Genomic DNA, 21,030 nt, shown 5'->3' with positions numbered 1-21,030 from the left:
AGCACCCAAGTGAATGCAATCACACATAGGGCAACGGACAAATAGAATATGACAATATTTTATGGCAGATGAGAAAATAGAAGTTATGAATATAAATGTAAGATAACAACCACTTAAAATTTCCCTAGTCCTCAGACAGTGCTACTCCAAAGTCCTACTGAATTATTTCCACATATCATTTCCTTTTCTATAGATGAGGCCGCATATAGATCTTTGGAGAAGTCTGTTGAGTGCAGACAAGGGAGCCGTTTAGGAAAGCACCAGCTAGGCCTGCATACATCCTGGGGGTTTTGTGGGCAGGCTCCTCCCAGGAAACCAAGGACAGACACATGAACAATGAAGCAATGAAATCAGGGCTCAAAGGCTTCAGCATGCTCTGTCCCAGCTGGTACAACAGAACAGGAGTGTGTTGGTGAGAATACAACAGGCTAAGGAGAAACTCGAAGGGAGCTGCTGAAAGACGTTAAGGCACCACCAACCAGCTGTTTCCTTATCCCCAAATGGCCTCAAAAACCTTTCTCCTTTCCTTACCCAACTGTGGGGTTGAGATTCCTGGGAGACAGGGGGTGGGTTTATCCCAGCTCATGTCCAGACTGGGGAAAAGAGGAGTGAAAATGGAAGGAATCCTCAGAAAGGATCCTGGCAACCTCCCACCAGCAAAATCTGAGCACGTAGCTATCTGCATTGCCAAATAACATCACTCTCATGAGGCTGATGAAAGCTCTTGGCTCAAAGAATAAGGCAAACTCTTTCAGACATAAGAACAAAACATTCCCTTTAAAAAACTCAATGTAAGAAGTTCAGCTCACTGACGACGAGAGCCATTTTCTTCTGGGGAAAAATAATCAACAAGACAAGCTCAAAGTGGTTCATAAGCTCTGGGTGGGTTTAGCATGAAACCAGGAATCTGTAGGCCTGCAGTGCAAAGCAGTGGCTCAGTGCAGACACCCAGTCCATTTGGTTACCATGAATAAAACTCACTTACCTTTTGAAGAATACAGCTTTTGACAGAGTTGTTTTCTTAGGGCTATCACTGTGGCTATGAAAATGAAAGCGATGATGCAGGAGGGGATGAAAATGTGAAGCAGCCAAGTTGAATGGGTCCTGGGTTCTATCTGACCTGGGTGAAGGAAAAGCACCAGAATCCTGTTACATGGCAGCTCAGAGGTAGACCAACAGGCTGGCCACATGAGTGGGTGACAGCCAATATGGCTAGCTCTGTGGAGCATTTACTCCACACCAGGCCCTGTTCTAAGTGCTCTGCACCTATCAGCTCATCCACTCCTCACAACCACTCTGTGAGGTTGGCTCTGCTATGATCCCCATTTCACTGCTGAAGAAAGTGAGGCACAAAGAGACTAGGAAGCTTTCCCTAAGTTACACAGTAAGTGACCCAGCTAAGATACAGCCTGGTTCCAGATTCTGTGCTTTTTACCACTCTCTCATATTATTTTTTGCCATCTATCTATCTATCTATCTACCTACCTACCTATCATCCAAGCATCTTTCTTTCTTTTTTCCCTTTTTCCTCCCTATCACTCTTCTCCTCCTCATCCTCTCTCTCTTCCCAGTGGCAAAATCTCTCAGCCCCAAAATGTCTTTCCCCCACTGACAAGTACTCACAGTGCTTAGAATATATACCATTAGTTGTTAAATTTCAAGGATTAACCGGATCCTTTTGAGAAAAATAGAATATCCTATGTAGTGTTAATATATTAAACCCAGTCACTCATGCCTTAGTGTGAATTACTACAGTTGACCCTTTGCCTTGTTTCAGTTTTTCAAGGCCTTGGCACTGAGGAAAGGATGAGTTTAGTACAGGGGTGGATCAGAAGAATAATTCTGGAGGCTGGGGAAAGCCTTATAGAGTCCTCTGGTGTGTGCAGATTAGAACAAGGGCTCCAGATTGACAAAAGGCAGGGCTGGAGGAGTGTTCACCTACAGGGAAATGAAAGGGTGCCCAAGTTAATTTGTGCCCTTTTCAAAAGCTTGAATTTTGCCTCATGGAGTCATTCACATGGAATAAACATGACAGACTGGTACAGGAAAAACTGGACAAAACTGCTCAGGAGGAAAGGCTCAGTCCTCCCAACTTCCCAGCCCTCAAACCCCACCACCTCCAGCACAGTGCTATCTGAGAACATGGATTGTTTTACTGGAGAAGGGATTAGACATCATTTAGTCTGAGCCCCTCATTTTAGAGTTGAGGAAGTAAGTCTCAGAGATGCTAAATAATCTATCAATCATCACTGCTAAGTAAATGGCAGTGCCAGGATTGCAAACCCAGATCTATCTGACCCAAAGGTCAGCTCCCACAGATATTTGTCTCCATCCAAAAGAGTGTGATTAACATTAAGGAAGGAAAAATAAGGAGCCTTGCTCATCCAAATATTGGATAACCCATATTGATTACAATCTGCTTCTTAATTTCTAGGAAGTGCTTAGTAAGCACTTGCTGGATGTGAGTCAAGGAGAACTGGGCCTCTTACTGTCCCCACAATAGGAGAGGTCCCTACCTCAGTGTCTTTATGCAAACCCTTGTCCTGTGCAGGTTCCCTCACAGTCTCTCCCATGTACAGAAGCTCTACTCATCCCTGAAGACTCCAAAGTTGAACATCCAGTAGGACATCAGTGTACTTAGACTGTATTTGGAGGACAAAGGCCTTATCTAAACTACCTCTGAGTCTTCTCTAGAGCCAAGCAACAGCTACATGAAGTGTCAATATGGAATTGTTGCACTGAATTGACTGTCTTTTAGTCCACCTAGCCTGATCCTCCTAGTCATTTGTCACCTTGTGGTATACTGCTGGTTAATCCATTCTTTCTTTCAACTCTCATATTAGGGAATTAGCTGGACACATGGCTTCTCAAGCCTGCCCTGTAGTTAAGTGGGCCCAGCTGTGTCATCTAAGTTCAGGCTAAGAGAGTGAGTTTTCTAGGTTTTCATCTTAAAACACTGAATGCGTCTTCCACCACTCATTTACTTTCTGAAGGTTGAAACAAGGGTTTGGCACTGACTGAGCTTTGGCAATTTTATAGGGACAACATCCTGGAGAATGGCAGAGCAACAGGATGAAAAGAACCTGGATCACTGAATGACTCTATGGAACATAGCTACTTAGCTGCTCTGAACCACCTGAGTGTTACCTGGAAAGAAATAAACTTCTGTCTTTCTTCTCACTATATTTTGAGGTCTCTTCATTATGGTAGCTTAGCCTGTATCCTAATACATATTCCTCTAAGTTGTTTTAAAATCCTTGCATACTCTTTTGATATTTTATTCATTTATTTATTCATTTATTTTCTATTTATTTGAGACGGAGTTTCACTCTTGTTGCCCAGGCTGGAATGCAGTGACATGATCTTGGCTCACTGCAACCTCTGCCTCCTGGTTCAAGTGATTCTCCTGCCTCAGCCTCATGAGTAGCTGGGATTACAGGCAACTGCCACCATGCCCAGCTAATTTTTTGTATTTTTATTAGAGATGAGGTTTCCCCATGTTGGCCAGGCTGGTTTTGAACTCCTGGCCTTAAGCAATCCACCCATCTCAGCCTCCCAAAGTGCTAGGATTACAGGCATGAGCCACTGTGCCTGGCCAATAATTGCATACTCTTAGCAATGATATAATGAGGCAGATGTGTGACTTTGGTTATTTTGTTGCTGGTATTTGTGCCACAAGCTAGAATATCATTTGGCTGCTCTGACCTGGCTGTGCACACAGTCTGGTAGCTGGGACGATGGGACTGGTATTATCTAAGATGAAGTCTTCAACCCATCAACCCAACATTTGTTGAGCACTTATTATGAACACAGCACTCTGCTTCTGCCTTAGTGTAGAATGAAGAAGACTTGTGTGAACAGTGAAAATACATGGAAAATAAAATAGCAATTAAAAAGGCAACCATAGTTATAAGGCAAACAAATGGTCCAGGTGATAGGTCTCAAAATGTGGGATGAGGGAAAGACTCCCTTGTGCCCTGGAGTGACTGAGCTGCCCCAGAGAGAGGGTGGGCTTGGAGCTAGTAGAGAGAAAAATAATGATATTTATGTGGACAAACCTGAGCAAAGAAGGCATGGAGGTAGAAAAGGTTCAACCACGTTCAGAGAGCATGTGGTGAGGAAGGGATAGTTAATGAAGCAGAGGATCCATGTCAGTGAACAGTAGGACAAATACAAACCTGGGAAGGATGAGTAAAACCAGGTTGAGAATTTCTAACTACACAAAGATTTCTCCATCTCCCTGATGGCTGCATTTATGAGTGATACCCTAGGAGATCCTGAGCTCTGATGAAGACCCCACAGGTCTCTCCTGTGGTTGTTGACTATTTAGTCAGCCATGTTGGCTCCCGTGGAGAGAGCAGGGTGGCCATTTAACTCCACTGTTAACTTCTCACAGCATAAAGGCTTTCAGAGAAATGGTCAGTCTGCCTTTTCACTTCTCTACCATGCAGAACAAAACACTGACATAATCAGTAGTGTAAAGGGTGGACTCTAGTTATTTCTAAATTCATCTTATACAGGCCCCTATTTCCCTGGAGAGGTTCTTATATAAAAAGCGTCTTTCTAGAAAACTACAATTCATCCAAAGTACTGGCCTACACTTAACCAGGCAGAAAATTCCACGTAACAAAGGACAGTTGAGTAAACAATTCCAGGGAAAAAAAGTTATCCTGGGATTGCTCATATTTAATCCTCCTTAGAGGTTTTGGCTTTAGTATGAATTAGTTAGAGTTCATCTTTCATGAGGTGAGAAGTCTGTGGTCTTAACCATGATATAAAGAGAGGTAGAGAATGTTGAAAGACCAACTTGCATAATTCATTTTTTTACCTGAAGTTGGTCCTAAAATTGATGGATTTCTAGTTTCTTTCTTTCCCCTCCCTACCTCCCCTCCTCTCCTCTCCCCTTTCCTTTTCTTTTTGGGAGACAGAGTCTCACTCTGTTGCCCAGGCTGGAGTGGAGTACAGTGGCACAATTGTAGCTCACTGTAACCTCAATCTACTGGGCTCAAGTGATCCTCCTGCCTTGGCCTCCCAAAGTACTGGGATTACAGACATGAACCACCGTGCCCAGCCTCTAATGTTTTGATTTCAGTTAAGGTCCTTAGCATGACTCCTATCTTTCTTTCTAAACTAATAATTTAGTTGTAAAGAAGCTGGGTTAATTTTAGTGTTGGCATTGGGTACTAAACTGCGGATAGGTAGGGAAGTGGAAAGAGGGGAGAGATGACAGTACATCTAGCTGCCTCTGAAAACTGTATCAGGGAATAATTTTTTCCAGAAGAAAATACCAGGAAAGTAATGATGAGATGGGTATTCAGTCACTGCAAAGTTCTTAGAGTCTGGCCTGTGGATCAGTGTCACTCCATGAAAAAAATTAATTTTAATTTGGGATAAAGCATCAGATATCTCTGATGCCTCAACTCATACCATGTCTGCCTCACCCCAACTGTACTTGATGGTGGTAGTACTGTGCAAGATCTAATTCACTTCCTCCTGACAACCTCCTCAAGCATGTTCTGTGTCTGTACCAGGGCTATCCCAATGCTGTAGGTTGGCCCCTTTCACCATTACTTCCAATGACTCACTTATAGAGGTTCGCTCAACCCCGCACATTTAGGCTTTGCTGGATCAAAGGTCTGTCTGGCTTCTTATGGGGAATTCTAGCATCTAAAGCTGTGCTACTGGTCTGGCCACCTAGAGCTCTTAATATTGGCAGACCAGTGAGCAAAGAAAAAAATTACCATACTGGTGGAGTAATCAATCTTGATTATCGTGAAAATCTTGAACACTGCTATATAATGGAGACAAGGAAGAGTATGTCTGGAACTCAGGGGTCCACTGATTCACTGGTTCTTTTTACTTCCATATCCAGTGATAATGAAAAGATATTTGCAACAACCCCAGTCTGTTAAGGACATGATGATCAAAAGCTCAGATCTCTTCAGGTCGTAAGTCTGGGTCACCCCATCAGGCAAAGAAACCATTCTATCTGAGGTGTTGGGTGAGGGAAATCTGGAATGTATGGTGGATGAGTGAGACAACAAATATCACCTGTGGCTTGGGATCAACAGCAGCAGCAGGAACTGCAGCTTGTTCCACAAACATTAAATCTTTTGCAGAGATTGTGGCTCCCTCCCAGCTGGAAGGCTCAGTGACAGAGCCAACTTAATGTAGGGCTTGAATGGATTTGAACAGTACAAGTGGGGACTCTGAAGTCCTGCCTTATTTCCTCTCAGCCCCACCTTTCACTTCAGCCAGCTGGGGTAGAATTCTGGGTGGGCTTACACTCACTTCAGGGTCAGTAATTCACCTCAATTTGGATACTTTTCCTTCTGCTCTGAGACATTTCTGATGCGACGGATGCTGGGGAAAGCTCACTCAGCCCACATGCATGTCTAGCCCAGCAGCAGAATGGAGTTCATATTCCTATCAACCAATGGACGTGAAGCAGATGAACAAGTCCTTCCACCTGAAATTCTTTGAGTAGATATCTTAGGAGGCTATCTACATGCTGGTCCTTGAATATTTGAGTTTCTGTTGCCCACACAAACAACTTTGATAATATACTCTTATATTATTCTCTCTTAAACTCCTAAATCTCTTGTTTCTGCCCTCTTGGGTTACCAGTTAAATACCTGCATGCCACACAAGTCCTTATCATAGGCTCTGTCTTACCCAGCTAAGACAATGGGCAAAATGTGAAATTGAATCAGTACTAGGGACTGTCCTTTATTCTGACAGTATATCTCAGTAGGATAGATAAAATGATGGCTCTCTCCAAAGATGTCCATATTCTAATCCCTGGAACATGTGAATATGTCACCTTACATGGCAAAAGGAATTTTGAAGATGGACCTTGAGATGGGAAGATCACCCCGAATAACCGGGGGGATGCAGTACCTAATGCAATCACAATGGTCCTTAAGAGGTGGCAAAGAGAAGCAAGCTAGTTAGAGAAAGAGATGTGGCTGATCACAGTGGCTCATGCCTGTAATCCCAGAACTTTGGGAGGCCGAGGCAGGCAAATCACCTGAGATCAGGAGTTTGAGACCAGCCTGGCCAACATGGAGATACCCCATCTCTACTGAAAATACAAAAATTAGCCAGTCATGGTGGCATGTGCCTGTAATCCCAGCTTCTCAGGAGGCTGGGACAGGAGAATTGCTTGAACCTGGGAGGCGGAGGTTGGAGTGAGCTGGGATAGTGGCACTGCATTCCAGCCTGGGTGGCAGAATAAGACTCCATCTCAAAAAAAAAAAAAGAGAGAGAGAGTGAGAGAGATGTGGTGACAGAAGCAGAGGGCTGAATGATGGGGTTGCTGCCTCTGAAGATGGAGGGGCCATAAGGCAATGAATGCAGGTGTCCTCTAGCAGCTGGAAAAGACAGGAAAGTGGAATCTTCCCTTAGGGCCTCTGCAATCCTGCTGACACCTTGATGTGAGCCCAGTGAAACTCAAGTCTGGCTTTCTGGCCTCCATAAGTATCAGGTAATAAATCTGTGTTGTCTTAAACTGTGAAGTTTGTGGTAATTTGATATAGGAGCATTAGGAAACATATGCACTTGGTGATGAAATTACCTGTCTCTTGCAAAATGATTGTGATACTAGGTGTTTGTTGTCCTTACTTGGCAGATAAAAGTTGTTATTTTCCCAAGATTGTTTGAAATTCTGCTGGTGTATGAAGATCAAAAGTATGGGATCCCTTCCAAAAATACCAGCATAGCCAGTCAAGGCTCTGAAGGATTTTGTAAGAGACCAAATTTCTTGGAAAAACCCCATAACCAGCTGACTGGCAGCAAATACAGCAAAGAAATATTCATTCTGCTGGCTCATGACACTGTACATGAGTCACAGTCATTAGCTATTGTACTAGATATTTTCTGTTTCCTCTCCAGATCTGTTCTATACACTTCAACACTGCTCTGAGCCCTGAGAAGTTGACTTTTATGGAATACAACAGTGGACCCTTGTATTCTCTGACTTCTAGCAGGGTTCAGCCAATGGAAGGCATTAGCATGAGATTGGAAGGTGGGAGGAGAATGAGGTTGGGGTATTCATTCATCCAGCTTCCACCCTTTGGAGTTGCTGCAGATGGCAGCTTCCCTATTCTGTAGCTACAGCTTCTGTGAAATGGGGCTTTCCCTACAGTTGCCTTCTGATTCCAGTAACTTCTCCACCAGTGGTAGTTACTCTCCCAATATTGAAGCCCCAGTGTTCTGCACTATCCTTTGTAGTTTCTACAAATGCTGATCACACCTTCATAAATAGTCCCTTTATTACACTCTCCTCCAATCACTGGAGTGTGCCATCTGTTTCTTGCCTGAACCCTGACTGATAGACCTAGGAAGTGGGGGCAGCTCTTACTTTGAAGTTCAATGCTGGCCAAAGTAAGTTCCCTCACTTGAGCATTCCAGAACACACAGCTGAAGTTTCTGCCACGGTGTGGCTTTAGGCGCAGAACACTGGTGACCTGGTAGAGGCCTTCAGGGGTCCTGGAGTGGCTGGTGTTGGCAGGAACGCTGATGTTTGGCCAGGATACTTCTGCCAGAGGATAACCTGTAGCCTGGCATGTGAGCTCTACCTCATCTGTTTCTGGAACCTTTAGGATGTGAGTGTTTATTTTCCTGTAGGAAGCTGGACAATAGAGAAGAAAAAGAAATAAGACTTTATTTTCTGATTCCTATAGAGCTTGGTACTTAATGCCATGTGAAATGAATAAAATTATTACTATCAATATTAATAATGGTTATCATTTGTAAACACATTCTATATCCCTGATATCATGCTATTTTCCACATGTTGAATTATTTAGTTCTTACAATGCAATAAAGATGGCATCGTTGATATTCCCAATTTTTGTGCAGGGTAACTGAAGATAGAGAAGTTGAGTATTTTGCTTATAGTCATAGAGCTTATAACTGGTAGGACCAATATTTGAACATTGGAATTCTGATTCCAGATCTCAACAGTGGTCTAAGCTACCAAAATTTGTGGCTTCTTTCTTATAGTGCTGTAAATTATTTCACAATTGGGGGCCAGAAAGAGGATGGAAAAATAAAAATCAGTAGATTACCCACTATCTCACTTTATTTGGTACTTTTTCCAGACATCTTCAGTCAAAAATTTACTTTTTACTTCCTCCTTTCCTCAGTTTTCTTTGAGATTAAGAAGAGAAAAAAATAAAGACCTAGATAATGTCTATAAATAGTCAAGAGTTGGGTATATTTATTCTGCACTTCTCCCTAACACATATACATACATATACACAAATACACACAGTTCATACACACACATGCTTCTTTGCAGTATATGCAGAGTGAATTAATAAGATATGGCTCCCTGCTCTCAAGAAAGCTGAGATCTAAGTATAGTCATTTTGGAAAATAGTATAGAGGTTCCTCAAAAAACTAAAAATAGAATTACCACATGATCCAGCAGTCCTATTTCTGGGTATATATCCAAAGGAATTGAAATTAGTATGTTGAAGAGATATCTGTATTCCTATGTTCATTTCAGCATGATTCACAATAACCAAGATGTGGAACCAACCTAAATGTCCATCAACAGAGAATGAATAAAGAAAATGTGGTATATATACACAATGGAATACTATACAGCCCTTAGAAATAAGTAAAATCTGTTATTCATGACAACATGGATGGAACTGAAGGGTAATATGCTAAGTTGAATAAGCCAGGCACAGAAAGACAGATAATGTATGATCTCGTTTATTTGTGAAATCTATAAAAGTAGATCCCATAGAAACAAAGTAGAAAGGTGGTTATCAGAGGCTGGGGATGGAGCAGATGTTGCTCAGTCTCAGAGTGGAGGAAATATAGTGATCTATTGCCCTGTGTGATGACCACAGTTAATAATAATGTATTCTGTATTCCAATTTGCTAAAAGCATGAATTTTTTACATTCTCACCACAAAAAAAAAACTTGGTGATGTGATATGTAAACTAGTTTGATTTATTCTTTTTTTTTTTTTTTTTTTTGAGACAGAGTTTCACTGTTGTCACCCAGGCTGGAGTGCAACAGTGTGATCTTGGCTCACTGCAACCTCCACCCGCCAGGTTCAAGCGATTCTCCTGCCTCAGCCTCCTGAGTAGCTGGGATTACAGGCACCCGCCACCATGCCTGGCTAATTTTTTCTATTTTTAGTAGAGATGGGGTTTCACCATGTTGGTCAGGCTAGTCTCGAACTCCTGACCTCAGGTGATCCACCTGCCTCGGCCTCCCAAAGTGCTGGGATTGTAGGCGTGAGCCACCGTGCCTGGCTTGACTGACTCTTTCTATAATCTATACATAGATCAAAACATCACATTGTATCCCATAAATATACATTATTGCCAGTTAAAAATAAATTTTAAAATTAAAATAAAACTTTATAACTTTATAAAACCTTTAAAAATAAATAAAATAAACATGATATTCTGAGAGACTAGAAGCCACAAGAACAAATCTTCCAGTGGTCTTAGATAATAGCTAAAAATAAACAAATATCAATACAATATGCAGTTACCAGGCAGTGTGGAAAGTCACCTGTTGATTTTTGGTGAGAGGAAGAGGGAATGAGCACTGGCTTTCATTAGGTAGGAAATATTCCTTTAATAAATTAAAATTCGATACAATTTTTGAAGTAAGGATAGTCTTGAAGTAAAGGCAGAGGTGTGATACAACTTTTTTCTCCTAAATTGTTGGAAGTATAAATAGGTACAAACTTTGTGAAAAGCAATTTCACATTAAAAATAGTGGTAACAACCATGTGAAAACCATCTGATGTGTATGATTTACTTATTGTTTTCTATGTGTTGAGCTTTGTGTCACGTCCTTTTACATCCTGTGAAAGAGAAGGAATGTTCATGCCCTTCTTCACAATTTTTGACCCTCTGTTCCCCTCCTGTGTTGTGGGTCTCAATGTTAAGAGTTGACAATTTGATTCGTTGTAGCAAACAACACTCACTAGATCTGGGTTCACTAGAGAGCAGGGTCACTGCACAGTGAAACATCCACCAGAACCTGCATGCACTTGGGCTCTCCCTTGAAGTTCTTGTCTCCATGTGGTCAGCACACCCAGCTGGACCTGCTGGTATGTCCCAAAAAGCTCTGACATCTTTCCCCTTAATGTATAAATATACATAATACATATAATACATTATGTCATTTAAATGATACGCAGACCCTATGAGGTAGGTAAAATTCATATTCCTATTTTGTAATGCATTTTGCATTGGAATCACTATAAGAGGATGTGTCTCTATGTAATTGCAGATGTCCAGGGATGGAGCAACATAAGCAGGTAGAGGAATATGCTCTGGGGTTCTTAGAAGCACCCAGCACTAGTAGAAGATGAGGCAATTCAGGCACTGAAGCAGTCTACTGAAGGACTTGACCTGTTAGACTCACCAGTCTCCTTGAAGCCAAAACTTTGGCCTATCTTTCACAATCAAACAGTACCTGAAGTGTGCATTTCGAGTACTCACTTTATCTGTCATTTTATGTTATTTATCTACACTTATTTTCCCTTGGTTCAATGTCTTTTGTAATCATTTTATATGATCATACTGTAGATTATTTCTGTAAGCTCTCAAGTCTTTTGGGGAATGAAGTAGAACAAGAACAGGAACAGAGTACTATAGGTGAGGGTCCGGTCCACTATTGCAGGTGGCTTGGACTAAGAAGCTGATCTTGGTGTCCTGGTTGAGAAGTGATTTCAGAAGTAGGGATGCCAGGAATTGGGAGCTTGCCTGAGGCTTTGACTTGGGATACATGAGAGAGCAGATAGGGAGACATAGAGAGAGCTCTTCGGCTATAAGAATCAGCAAGGTTTGGGGAAGGGACAGGAGCCCACATCCTACATTTTTGCAGTATCAGAAATGTCTCCACAGCCTCTTTCTTATTTGGGAGGTGGCGGAAAAGGAATCGCTTCCCAATGGAGAAGCTGGACTGAGGGTGATATTCTTAGGAAAAGATGAGTAAATTTTATAATTTAAGAGGTGGAAGTACTCCAGAAATTCAAGTCATCTGACTTATTGCTCAATGAAAAACACCTTCTACAGCAATTCTCCTAGATAATTGCTTTGATGAATGTTCCACATACACTTGAAAAGAATGTGTATTCTTCAGTTGCTGGGTGTACGTTCTATATACCATATGTCAATTAGGTCAAGATGGCTAATTGCGTTGTTCAGATTTTCTGTTTTCTTAATTGTTCTATCAGTTATAATAGAGATGAGTTGAAATCTCAAATGTAAATGTGGATTTGACTAGTTCTCCTAAGTCTGCCAATTGTTGTTTAATATTTGAAGCTATCCTGTTAAATGGACACACATTTAGGATTGTTATATGTTTAGAACTCACTTTTTTATCATTATGAAGTGTCCCTTGTTATCTTTAGTAATATTTATCTTCTGATATTAGTAACCTGCTAAATAATTAACTTTTGCTTGAAAACATCTATGAATGGAAACTCCTACTTCCTCTAGAAGCAGTCTTTGCCATGATTATACAATAAGCAAGTTAAACTTCCATTGGAAAGATTTTCTTCATGCCAAGCAAAATTGTGCCTCTTTGTAGCGTCTACCCATTAGTATTTGTCTAGTTTAGTAACACAACATATGGTAAGCACCATAGTTAAAAACAAGAGTTCAGAATCTAAGCAGTTTGACTAGGCTTTAGCCAAGGGCTAGTTATACGACCTCTTAAACCCCCTGTTTTCTTGTTTATGAATGGATACAGCAATACTTATCCTTAACAAGGGTGTTAAATAAATAAATTAGTTAGATGTCTAGAACATAACTCAATTAGTGTTAGCAATTATTGTAGGTAACCCTTCTGGTATTTGAAGATAACTAGAAAGACTCCATCTAGTCTTTTCAACCCTAAGTAAAACATGCCTCCCTCCTTTAACTGTATCTCACAAGACACAGTCTTCAGACCCATTTCCAGATAGTAGTCTTTGGGTATAGTTTAGTTTTGCCAAGTTCTTTAAAAAGGATACTGTAACACAATCTATATTCTAGGTATTATCTAAGCAGCACAGATATCCAGGGTTTTAATGCAACTTAAGGTCATAAGATCAGTTTTGCTAAATATATGATCTGCTGCTCAGTTAAGTTGGCTATATCCTTACAACCTGAATAACAGACCCCTTAGCACTTGGAGATTGTCTCCAAGTTGACTCAAGACCATCAACCAGCCTTCGTTGTCCCTGACTCAACAACTACTAGCTGTTCAGTCTGTTATAGATCTAGTCAGCTGTGTTATTATCCCACCTTTTACCACCTTATACACAAGGTGTGTGCTTTGTGCATCCTGGGTCTGTTTGCCTTCAGATCCATCTCTCACTTTTCTTCTCTGCTCTGTGTTGCAGGAAGGCAGATTCCTGTGGCCTGTATAGCCTAGGCACATGACAGCCAATAGGAAGCAGGACAGGAACACTAGAGGATGGATGGGAGGGAGAAGGGAAGGTATTTCTCCCCCATGCTCTATACTTTTGTGGCCTCTCCAGCAGAAGATGCATCTCTTCCCTGGCTCCAGATACCAATGGACAGGCCCACCGGGTTCCAGTGTCTGTCAAGTGACTTTAATGCCTGGGCTCCATTAACCCTGACTTCCCCCTTTTCCCTATAGCCTAGTGGAAGGACCAGCTTTCTGCTATTGCTAATTTCTGAATTGCTTCCCTGTTCTCTGTTTGGCTTCTTAGTCTCCCTCGTTAAAAGAATTACTATTATCGGCTTTAGATTTCCACAGGTTTAAATGGTTTCTGTTTCCCTGGTTTGTTCTGGCCGTCTGACAGATATGTTACAAGCCATGCTGTAATTTCTGAAATAAAGATGAGCTGTGTACATGGTAGTATCTGTTTTATAGTCATAATGACAGTAAATAAATGGGAAAATGTAGTTTTATATGCCTTGGTCTTAGAGGATCTATGCAAGTTTCTAGTAATCAGTTAAATCTTTTAGGACTGCTTTCAATTCATCTGTTACATTGCCTGAAAAAGAATAGCAGGTTAACAAGTTTGTAATTCCCAGGAGCTTTTCCCCCCTTTGAAATTCAGGGCATTGTTTTCTTTTTTAAAATAATTTTCTTTCTTTATTTTTAAAACATGTATTGTTTTACTCCAATGGCTTCCCCCTACTGCAGGCAGAGCTCAGAACACTGTTTTCTTGACTCCAATTTTCTTATGCCCTTCTGCTTCCCCAAGGGAAAAAAAGACACTGAGACTTGACTCTTCTAGCAAACGCTTTCCTTGGGCCTTAGAGACTTAAACGTGCAGTTGTCTTTTCACTGCTGCCTTGCTTCTCTTTGACTGTTTCCTTCCTCTGCCCTTGTTTTTTTTCCTTCTTAGGGTGAAGGCCCTTTTAATGGAGGTCATGCCACCTCCTTCCTGTACTTGCTGAAGTTGAATGCTTGTCATTCTTGGGCCTTTTTTGTTGGTTTGAAGTACTTTTTTTTTAAATTTATTTTTTATTTCAATAAGTTTTTGGGGAACAGGTGGTGTTTGGTTACATTGATAAGTTTTTTTTCTTTGTTTTGTTTTTTTGGAGACGGAGTCTCACTCTGTCGCCCAGGCTGGAGTGCAGTGGTGCGATCTCAGCTCACTCTCAGCTCACTGCAACCTCCGCCTCCCAGGTTCAAGCGATTCTCCTGTCTCAGCCTCCAGAGTAGCTGGGATTACAGGCGTGCGTCACTATGCCTGGCTAATTTTTGTACTATTAGTAGAGATGGGGTTTTACCATGTTGGCCAGGCTGGTCTCAAAATCCTGACATCAGGTGATCCGCCCACCTCGGCCCCCCAAAGTGCTGGCATTACAGGTGTGAGCCACCCGCCTGGCCATAGATTAATTCTTTAGTGGTAATTTTTAAGACTTTGGTGCACCCATCACCCAAGCAGTGTACACTGTACCAAATGTGTATTTTCTTAATCCCTCACCCCCACCCATCCTTTCCTCCAAGTCCTGAAAGTCCACTGTATCATTCTTATGCCTTTGCATTCTAATAGCTTAGCTCACACTTATGAGTGAGAACATGAAATGTTTGGTTTTTCATTCCTGAGTTACTTCATTTAGAATAATAGTCTCCAATTCCATCCAGGTTGCTGCAAATGCTATTATTCATTCCTTTTCATAGCTAAGTAGTATTCCATGGTGTGTGTGTGTGTGTGTATGTGTATATATAATATACATATATATGTATGTATAATATATATACCACATTTTCTTTTCCACTCACTGATTGATGGGCATTTGGGCTGGTTCCATATATTTGCAGTTGCTGATTGTGCCACTATAAACATGCATGTGCAAGTGTCTTTTTTTAAATAATTACTTATTTTCCTCTGAGTAGATACCTAGTAGTGGAATTGCTGGATCAAATGGTAGATCTACTTTTAGTTTTTAAAGGAATCTCCACACTGTTTTCCATAGTGGTTGTACTAGTTTACATTCCCACCAATGGTGTAAAAGTGTTCTCTTTTCACCACATCCATGACAACATCTATTATTTTTTGATTATGGCCATTCTTGCAGGAGTAAAGTGGTATCACAGTGTGGTTTTGATTTGCATTTCCCTGAGAATTAGTGATGTTGAGCAACAAGCATATGCTTGTTGGTCATTTGTATATCTCCTTTTGCGAATTGTCTATTCATGTCCTCAGCCAATTTTTTGATGGGATTATTTGTTTTTTTTTCTTGCTGATTTATTTGCATACCTTGTAGATTCTGGATATTAGTCCTTTGTCAGATGTATAGATTGTGAACATTTTCTCCCACTCTGTGGGTTGTCTGTTAACTCTGCTGATTATTTCTTTTGCTGTGCAGAAGCTTTTTAGTTTAATTAAGTCCCACTATTTATCTGTCTTTGTTGCATTTGCTTTTGGGTTCTTGGTCACAAAGTCTTTGCCTAAGTTAATGTCTAGAAGGGCTTTTTTGATGTTATCTTCTAGAATCTTTATGGTTTCAGGTCTTAGATTTAAGTCTTTGATCCATTTTGAGTTAATTTTTTTATAAGGTGAGATATGAGGATCCAGTTTATTCTTCTCCATGTGGTTAGCCAATCATCCCAGCAGCGTTTGTTGAATAGGGTGTCCTTTCCCCACTTCATGTTTTGGTTTGCTTTGTCAAAGATCAGTTGGCTGTAAGTATTTGGCTTTATTTCTACGTTCTCCATTTTGTTCCACTGGTCTATGTGCCTATTTTTATACTAGTATTATGCTGTTTTGGTGACTATTGTGTTATAGTATGGTTTGAAGTTAGGCAATGTGATACCTCCAGGTTTGTTCTTTTTGCTTAGTCTTTCTTGCTTTGGCTATGTGGGCTCTTTTTTGGTTCCATATGAATTTTAGGATTGTTTTTTCTAGTTTTGTGAAGAACTATGGTAGTATTTTGATGGGGATTGCATTGACTTTGTAGATTGCTTTTGCCAGTATGGTCATTTTCACAATATTGATTCTATGTATTCATGAACATGGGATGTGTTTCCATTTGTTTGTGTCATCTTTGATTTCTTTCAGTAGTGATTTGTAGTTTTCCTTGTAGAGGTCTTTCATGTCCTTGGTTAGGTATATTCCTAAGTATTTTATTTTATTTTTGCAGCTATTGGTTGATGTTGGTATATAGCAGAGCTACTGATTTGTATATGTTAATTTTGTATCCTGAAACTTTGCTGAATTCGTTTACCAGTTCTACGAGCTTTTAAGATGAATCCTTAGGGTTTTCTAGGTATATGATCATATCATCAGCAAACAGCAACAGTTTGACTTCCTCTTTACCAATTTGGATGCCCTTTATTTCTTTCTCTTTGAGTGCTCTGGCCAGGACTTCCAGTACTATGCTGAATAAAAGTGGTGAAAGTGGGTATTCTTGTGTTGTTCCAATTCTCAGGGAGAATGCTTTAAACTTTTCTCCATTCAGTATAATGCTGGCTGTGGGTTTGTCATAGGTAGCTTTTATTACTCAAGATATGTTCCTTCTGTGCTGATTTTGCTGAGGGTTTTAATCATAAAGGATGCTAGATTTTGTCAAATGCTTTTTCTGGGTCTATTGAGATGATCATGTGATTTTTGTTTTTAATTCTGTTTGTGTGGTGTATCACCTTTATTAACTTGTGGATGTTAAACCATCCCTGCATCCCTGGTATAAAACCCACTTGATCATGGTGGATAATCTTTTTGATATGCTGTTGGATTTGGTTAGCTAGTATTTTGTTGAGGATTTTTGCATCTATGTTCATCAGGGATACTGGTCTGTAGCTTTTGTTTTTTGTTATGTCCTTTCCTGGTTTTGGTATTAGCGTGCTACTGACTTCATAGAATGATTTAGGGAGGATTCCCTCTTTCTCTATCCTGTGGAATAGTGTCAATAGGATTGGGACCAATTCTTCTTTGAATGTCTGATAGAATTCAGCTGTGAATCTGTCTGGTCCTGGACTTTTTTTTGTTGACAATTTTAAAGGTTACCATTCAATCTTGCTGCTTGTTATTGATCTGTTTATAGTTTCTATATCTTCCTGGTTTAATCTAGGAGGGTTGTATATTTCAGGAATGTATCCGTCTCCTCTAGCTTTTCTGGTTTATACATGTAAAGGTATTCATGGTGGCCTTGAATAATCTTTTGTATTTCCATGATATCAGTAGTAATATCTCCATTTTGTTTCTAATTGAGATTATTTGGATCTTCTCTCTTCTTTTCTTGGTTATCAATTTTATTTATCTTTTCAAATAAACAGATTTTTGTTTAATTTCTCGTTTATATTTTATTGTTTCAGTTTCATTTAGTTATGCCCTGATCTTTGTAATTTCTTTTCTTCTGCTGGGTTTGGGTTTGGATTGTTCTTGTTTCTCCAGCTCCAGGAGGTGTGACCTTAGATTGCCTATTTGTGCTCTTTCAGACTTTTTGATGTAGGCATTTAATGCTATGAACGTTTCTCTTAGCACTGCTTTTGCTGTATCCCAGAGTTTTGATAGGTTGTATCACTATTATTCAGTTCAAAGAGTTTCTTATTTCTATCTTGATTTCATTGTTCACCCAATGATCATTCATTATTCAACTTCCATGTATTTGCATGGTTTTGAAGGTTCCTTTTGGAGTTGATTTCCAGTTTTACTCCACTGTGATCTAAGAGAGTACTTGATATAATTTTGATTTTCTTACATTTACTGAGACTTGTTTTGCGGCCTATTATATGGTCTATCTTGGAGAATGTTCCATATGCTGATGAATAGAATGTATGTTCTGCAATTGTTGAGTAGAATGTTCTGTAACTATCTGTTAAGTCTATTTGTTGTAGGGCATAGTTTAAATTCATTGTTTCTGGTTTGAAGTACTTCCGTAAGCTTCAGCGCATTCCTGGTGTTGGCTCTTCCCATTCCCCTGACCTGCCCAGGCCTTCAGGATGGTTTGGCCCTTGGTGTTCTTGTTTTTAGTGCCTCCTCTGCGACCCTGTCTGGAAACCTTTGCACAGACCAGTTCTCAATCCCAGCTCCTCTGAGAGACCCCTGGGTTCCTGGGGCCTCTCTGTTCTTTGGCCATGCTCCCACCCCTTCCTCAGATGGATTGCCCCCAGTAATATAGATGCCACTTGGCTTTTCAGAAACCACAGTCCTTTATCACTGTCTCTTTCAGAATGTCCAGTCATTCCACCTCATAATTTTTTCTGTCCTTTTCAAATTAACTCTTTTCACTATATTTGATGTGATTTTCTGCCCAGACGTCAACGAAGGTGCTATAAACAAACCCATTTTCAAGCTTTATGCCATGGATCAGGCATTTTAAGATAAAAACATGTCCTTCTTCTAGTCCTGCTTCATTCATGGGAACCCTCACTGGGGCCCCAGATCTATCTTGCTTCTTATAGAGACCCTGGATCAGGGTAGCCTACTCTTAGTGATGGTTTTCAACTTTTTTATTGCTTCCTCCTAAAATCATTATGATACAGTATGCTCTTCTCACCTATTAAGTTGATTCTTAGAATTTTTCATAGGCTTCTATACTGGAAAAACATATAATGTTCAGCATCTTACGAATTTTTTTAGTAAAACAATTATTTTACTCCTACATATGTATCCAAAGGTGTCTAAATATAAAATGTTATCTTTTATATACAATATCATCCTTGAAAAATACATAAAAATATTTAACAACAGTATACAGTTTCAAATAGCTAGAAGGAGGACATGGAATGTTCTCAACACAAAGAAATGATAAATATTTGAGATGATGAATATGCTAATTACCCCGATCTGATCACTATCCATTGTACGTACTGAAACATCACTAGGTACCCCATAAATATGTACAATTATTGTCAATTTAAAAAAAGATAAAATACATTTCACATATACCCAAAAAAAGGTCTCAAAAGAAGGTGCACATAACTTCAGATTTTTTTCTACTGTATGTCTGTCATTGCTTGTAATCATGTTTTCACAATAAACTTAGTTAATGTGTCAATTTCTAAAATATATGTACATAGTACAATATAGTTTCCACAAGAAAAAAATGCATCTAAAACAATATTACATATTTTAAATAAGCTCTTACAAACAAAATAATATGTATGAAGCAGGCTGGAATAATTTCCTGTGTTAAAAAAGGGGAATGAGACTGGAAAATGTGGACAGAAAGAGAATAAATAAATAAGACAAATAAGAGAGGCTTTTTAAAGTAAGGAACCTAATGAATTCAATTCCCTCTAAGTAAAAATAAATAAATTATTAAATGAAAAAATTCTTCTCTAACTGTCTAAATTATTTCTTTTCATTCATTGAACCTCACTTCCAATTTCACCTTCCCTACAGAATTTTGTCTTAATGTAACATATTTTTGTTTGACAGATTTTGCATTGATTATTGTTATATGTCTTTACAACAAAATATTTATAGTTATTGAAATTAAAACTTTTCTCTTGTGACTATGAAGCATTAAAGTGTTCAAGGTTTTCTGCATTGAGATCTAATTTCTATTATTATTAACACATATTTGATCAAAATGTAAAATGTTATGAATATTGATAATTATTAAACATGAAATGAAAATTTATTGGAAATGTGTCTCTTAATAAGATGGATATGGCTGTCTTTTTCAAATTATTCATGAATCTGAAGAAGCATATGGCATGGTTGGAATGATTCTATATAATAGAATTCAGCATCAATTCTATTTCTATTTTTCATTTTTTTGTAGCTTATAAGGGCTAAGGAATCTTGTTTGTATGAGTAAATCAATGGGAATGGTAGCAGTTTTGTTATAGCAATGTCATTTCATTCTTTGACCTGGTTTACATGGCAAAAATTACTCATTTTTGATTATCAGCTATTAACTTTATAAGAGTCTCCTTCAATGTTGTTGAAAGCAGAAAATTTGATACCACATTATTTGCAAAAGAGTTTTTAGTCATAACAGTTCCATCAGGTGTCAATGTTCCCAATCATTCTTTTGTTTAACACTATAGAGGGTTTTACACCCTGGGACAATGGACTATATTAATGATGAGTAAGTGGTAGGCTTACAAGAGGAAGTGTTTCAGGGGAATCCCAAGAGCCTTGCCTGGCATGCACATTCTCAGGCTCGTCAATTTTGGGAAGGAGTATTTGGGGAAGATGAGGATCTGGAAACTCACTTCCTAAAACTGCCTGTGCCCATACATCCCTTGAAAAGTCTTTGTAATCCCCAAATATCCCAGTTTGATGACCAACACTATAACGAACAAATCTCTCCACAACTGAGAAATCCCTGGTCTAGGTAAGGAGTAGGCAGGGTGCCTCCCCAGGAATGAGAGACAGTCCTCAACTTGAGAGAATGGGCAGAAGGCCTGGCCCATTAATACAGCGTTCAGATAGAGATCAATAAACACAGAGGTGGTGATTTAGGGTTGCAGATATTTGAGTACATCAAGGCATCCCAAGAATGTACAGCCTTACATTAAGGGAACTCAGACTAACTTCAGTATTCTAGAGTTCCTTCCAGCTGCTGCCTGGATGTAGGAAATGCAATAAAGATAGAAAACAGTTACATCTAGGCTAATGGCTT

The 21,030-nt window shown here is 39.7% G+C and overlaps 1 protein-coding gene and 1 long non-coding RNA gene across 7 annotated transcripts in view; one reads left to right on the top strand and one right to left on the bottom strand.

Annotated features, from left to right (window-relative positions):
- LOC117098557 overlaps positions 1-21,030 on the top strand; it is a 150,940-nt gene that overhangs the window by 65,426 nt on the left and 64,484 nt on the right. The gene's annotated exons all lie outside the window — the stretch shown is intronic.
- PDCD1LG2 (programmed cell death 1 ligand 2) overlaps positions 1-21,030 on the bottom strand; it is a 60,037-nt gene that overhangs the window by 12,822 nt on the left and 26,185 nt on the right. For 4 of the 5 annotated variants that reach the window (XM_033237269.1, XM_033237270.1, XM_033237272.1 and 1 more), the window contains 2 exons: positions 8,363-8,632; positions 986-1,120 (listed from right to left, as the gene is read on the bottom strand). In XM_033237269.1, the coding sequence (XP_033093160.1) occupies positions 986-1,120; positions 8,363-8,632 (405 nt within the window). The remainder of the gene's footprint in view (positions 1-985; positions 1,121-8,362; positions 8,633-21,030) is intronic. The other variant, XM_033237274.1, reaches the window with a different exon arrangement.

Source organism: Trachypithecus francoisi, unplaced genomic scaffold (assembly GCF_009764315.1).
Source record: "Trachypithecus francoisi isolate TF-2019V2 unplaced genomic scaffold, Tfra_2.0 Lachesis_group16, whole genome shotgun sequence".
Lineage (NCBI taxonomy): Eukaryota > Metazoa > Chordata > Mammalia > Primates > Cercopithecidae > Trachypithecus > Trachypithecus francoisi.
Note: the sequence above shows the minus strand (reverse complement) of the source record. Positions and strands in the feature narration are given on the sequence as shown.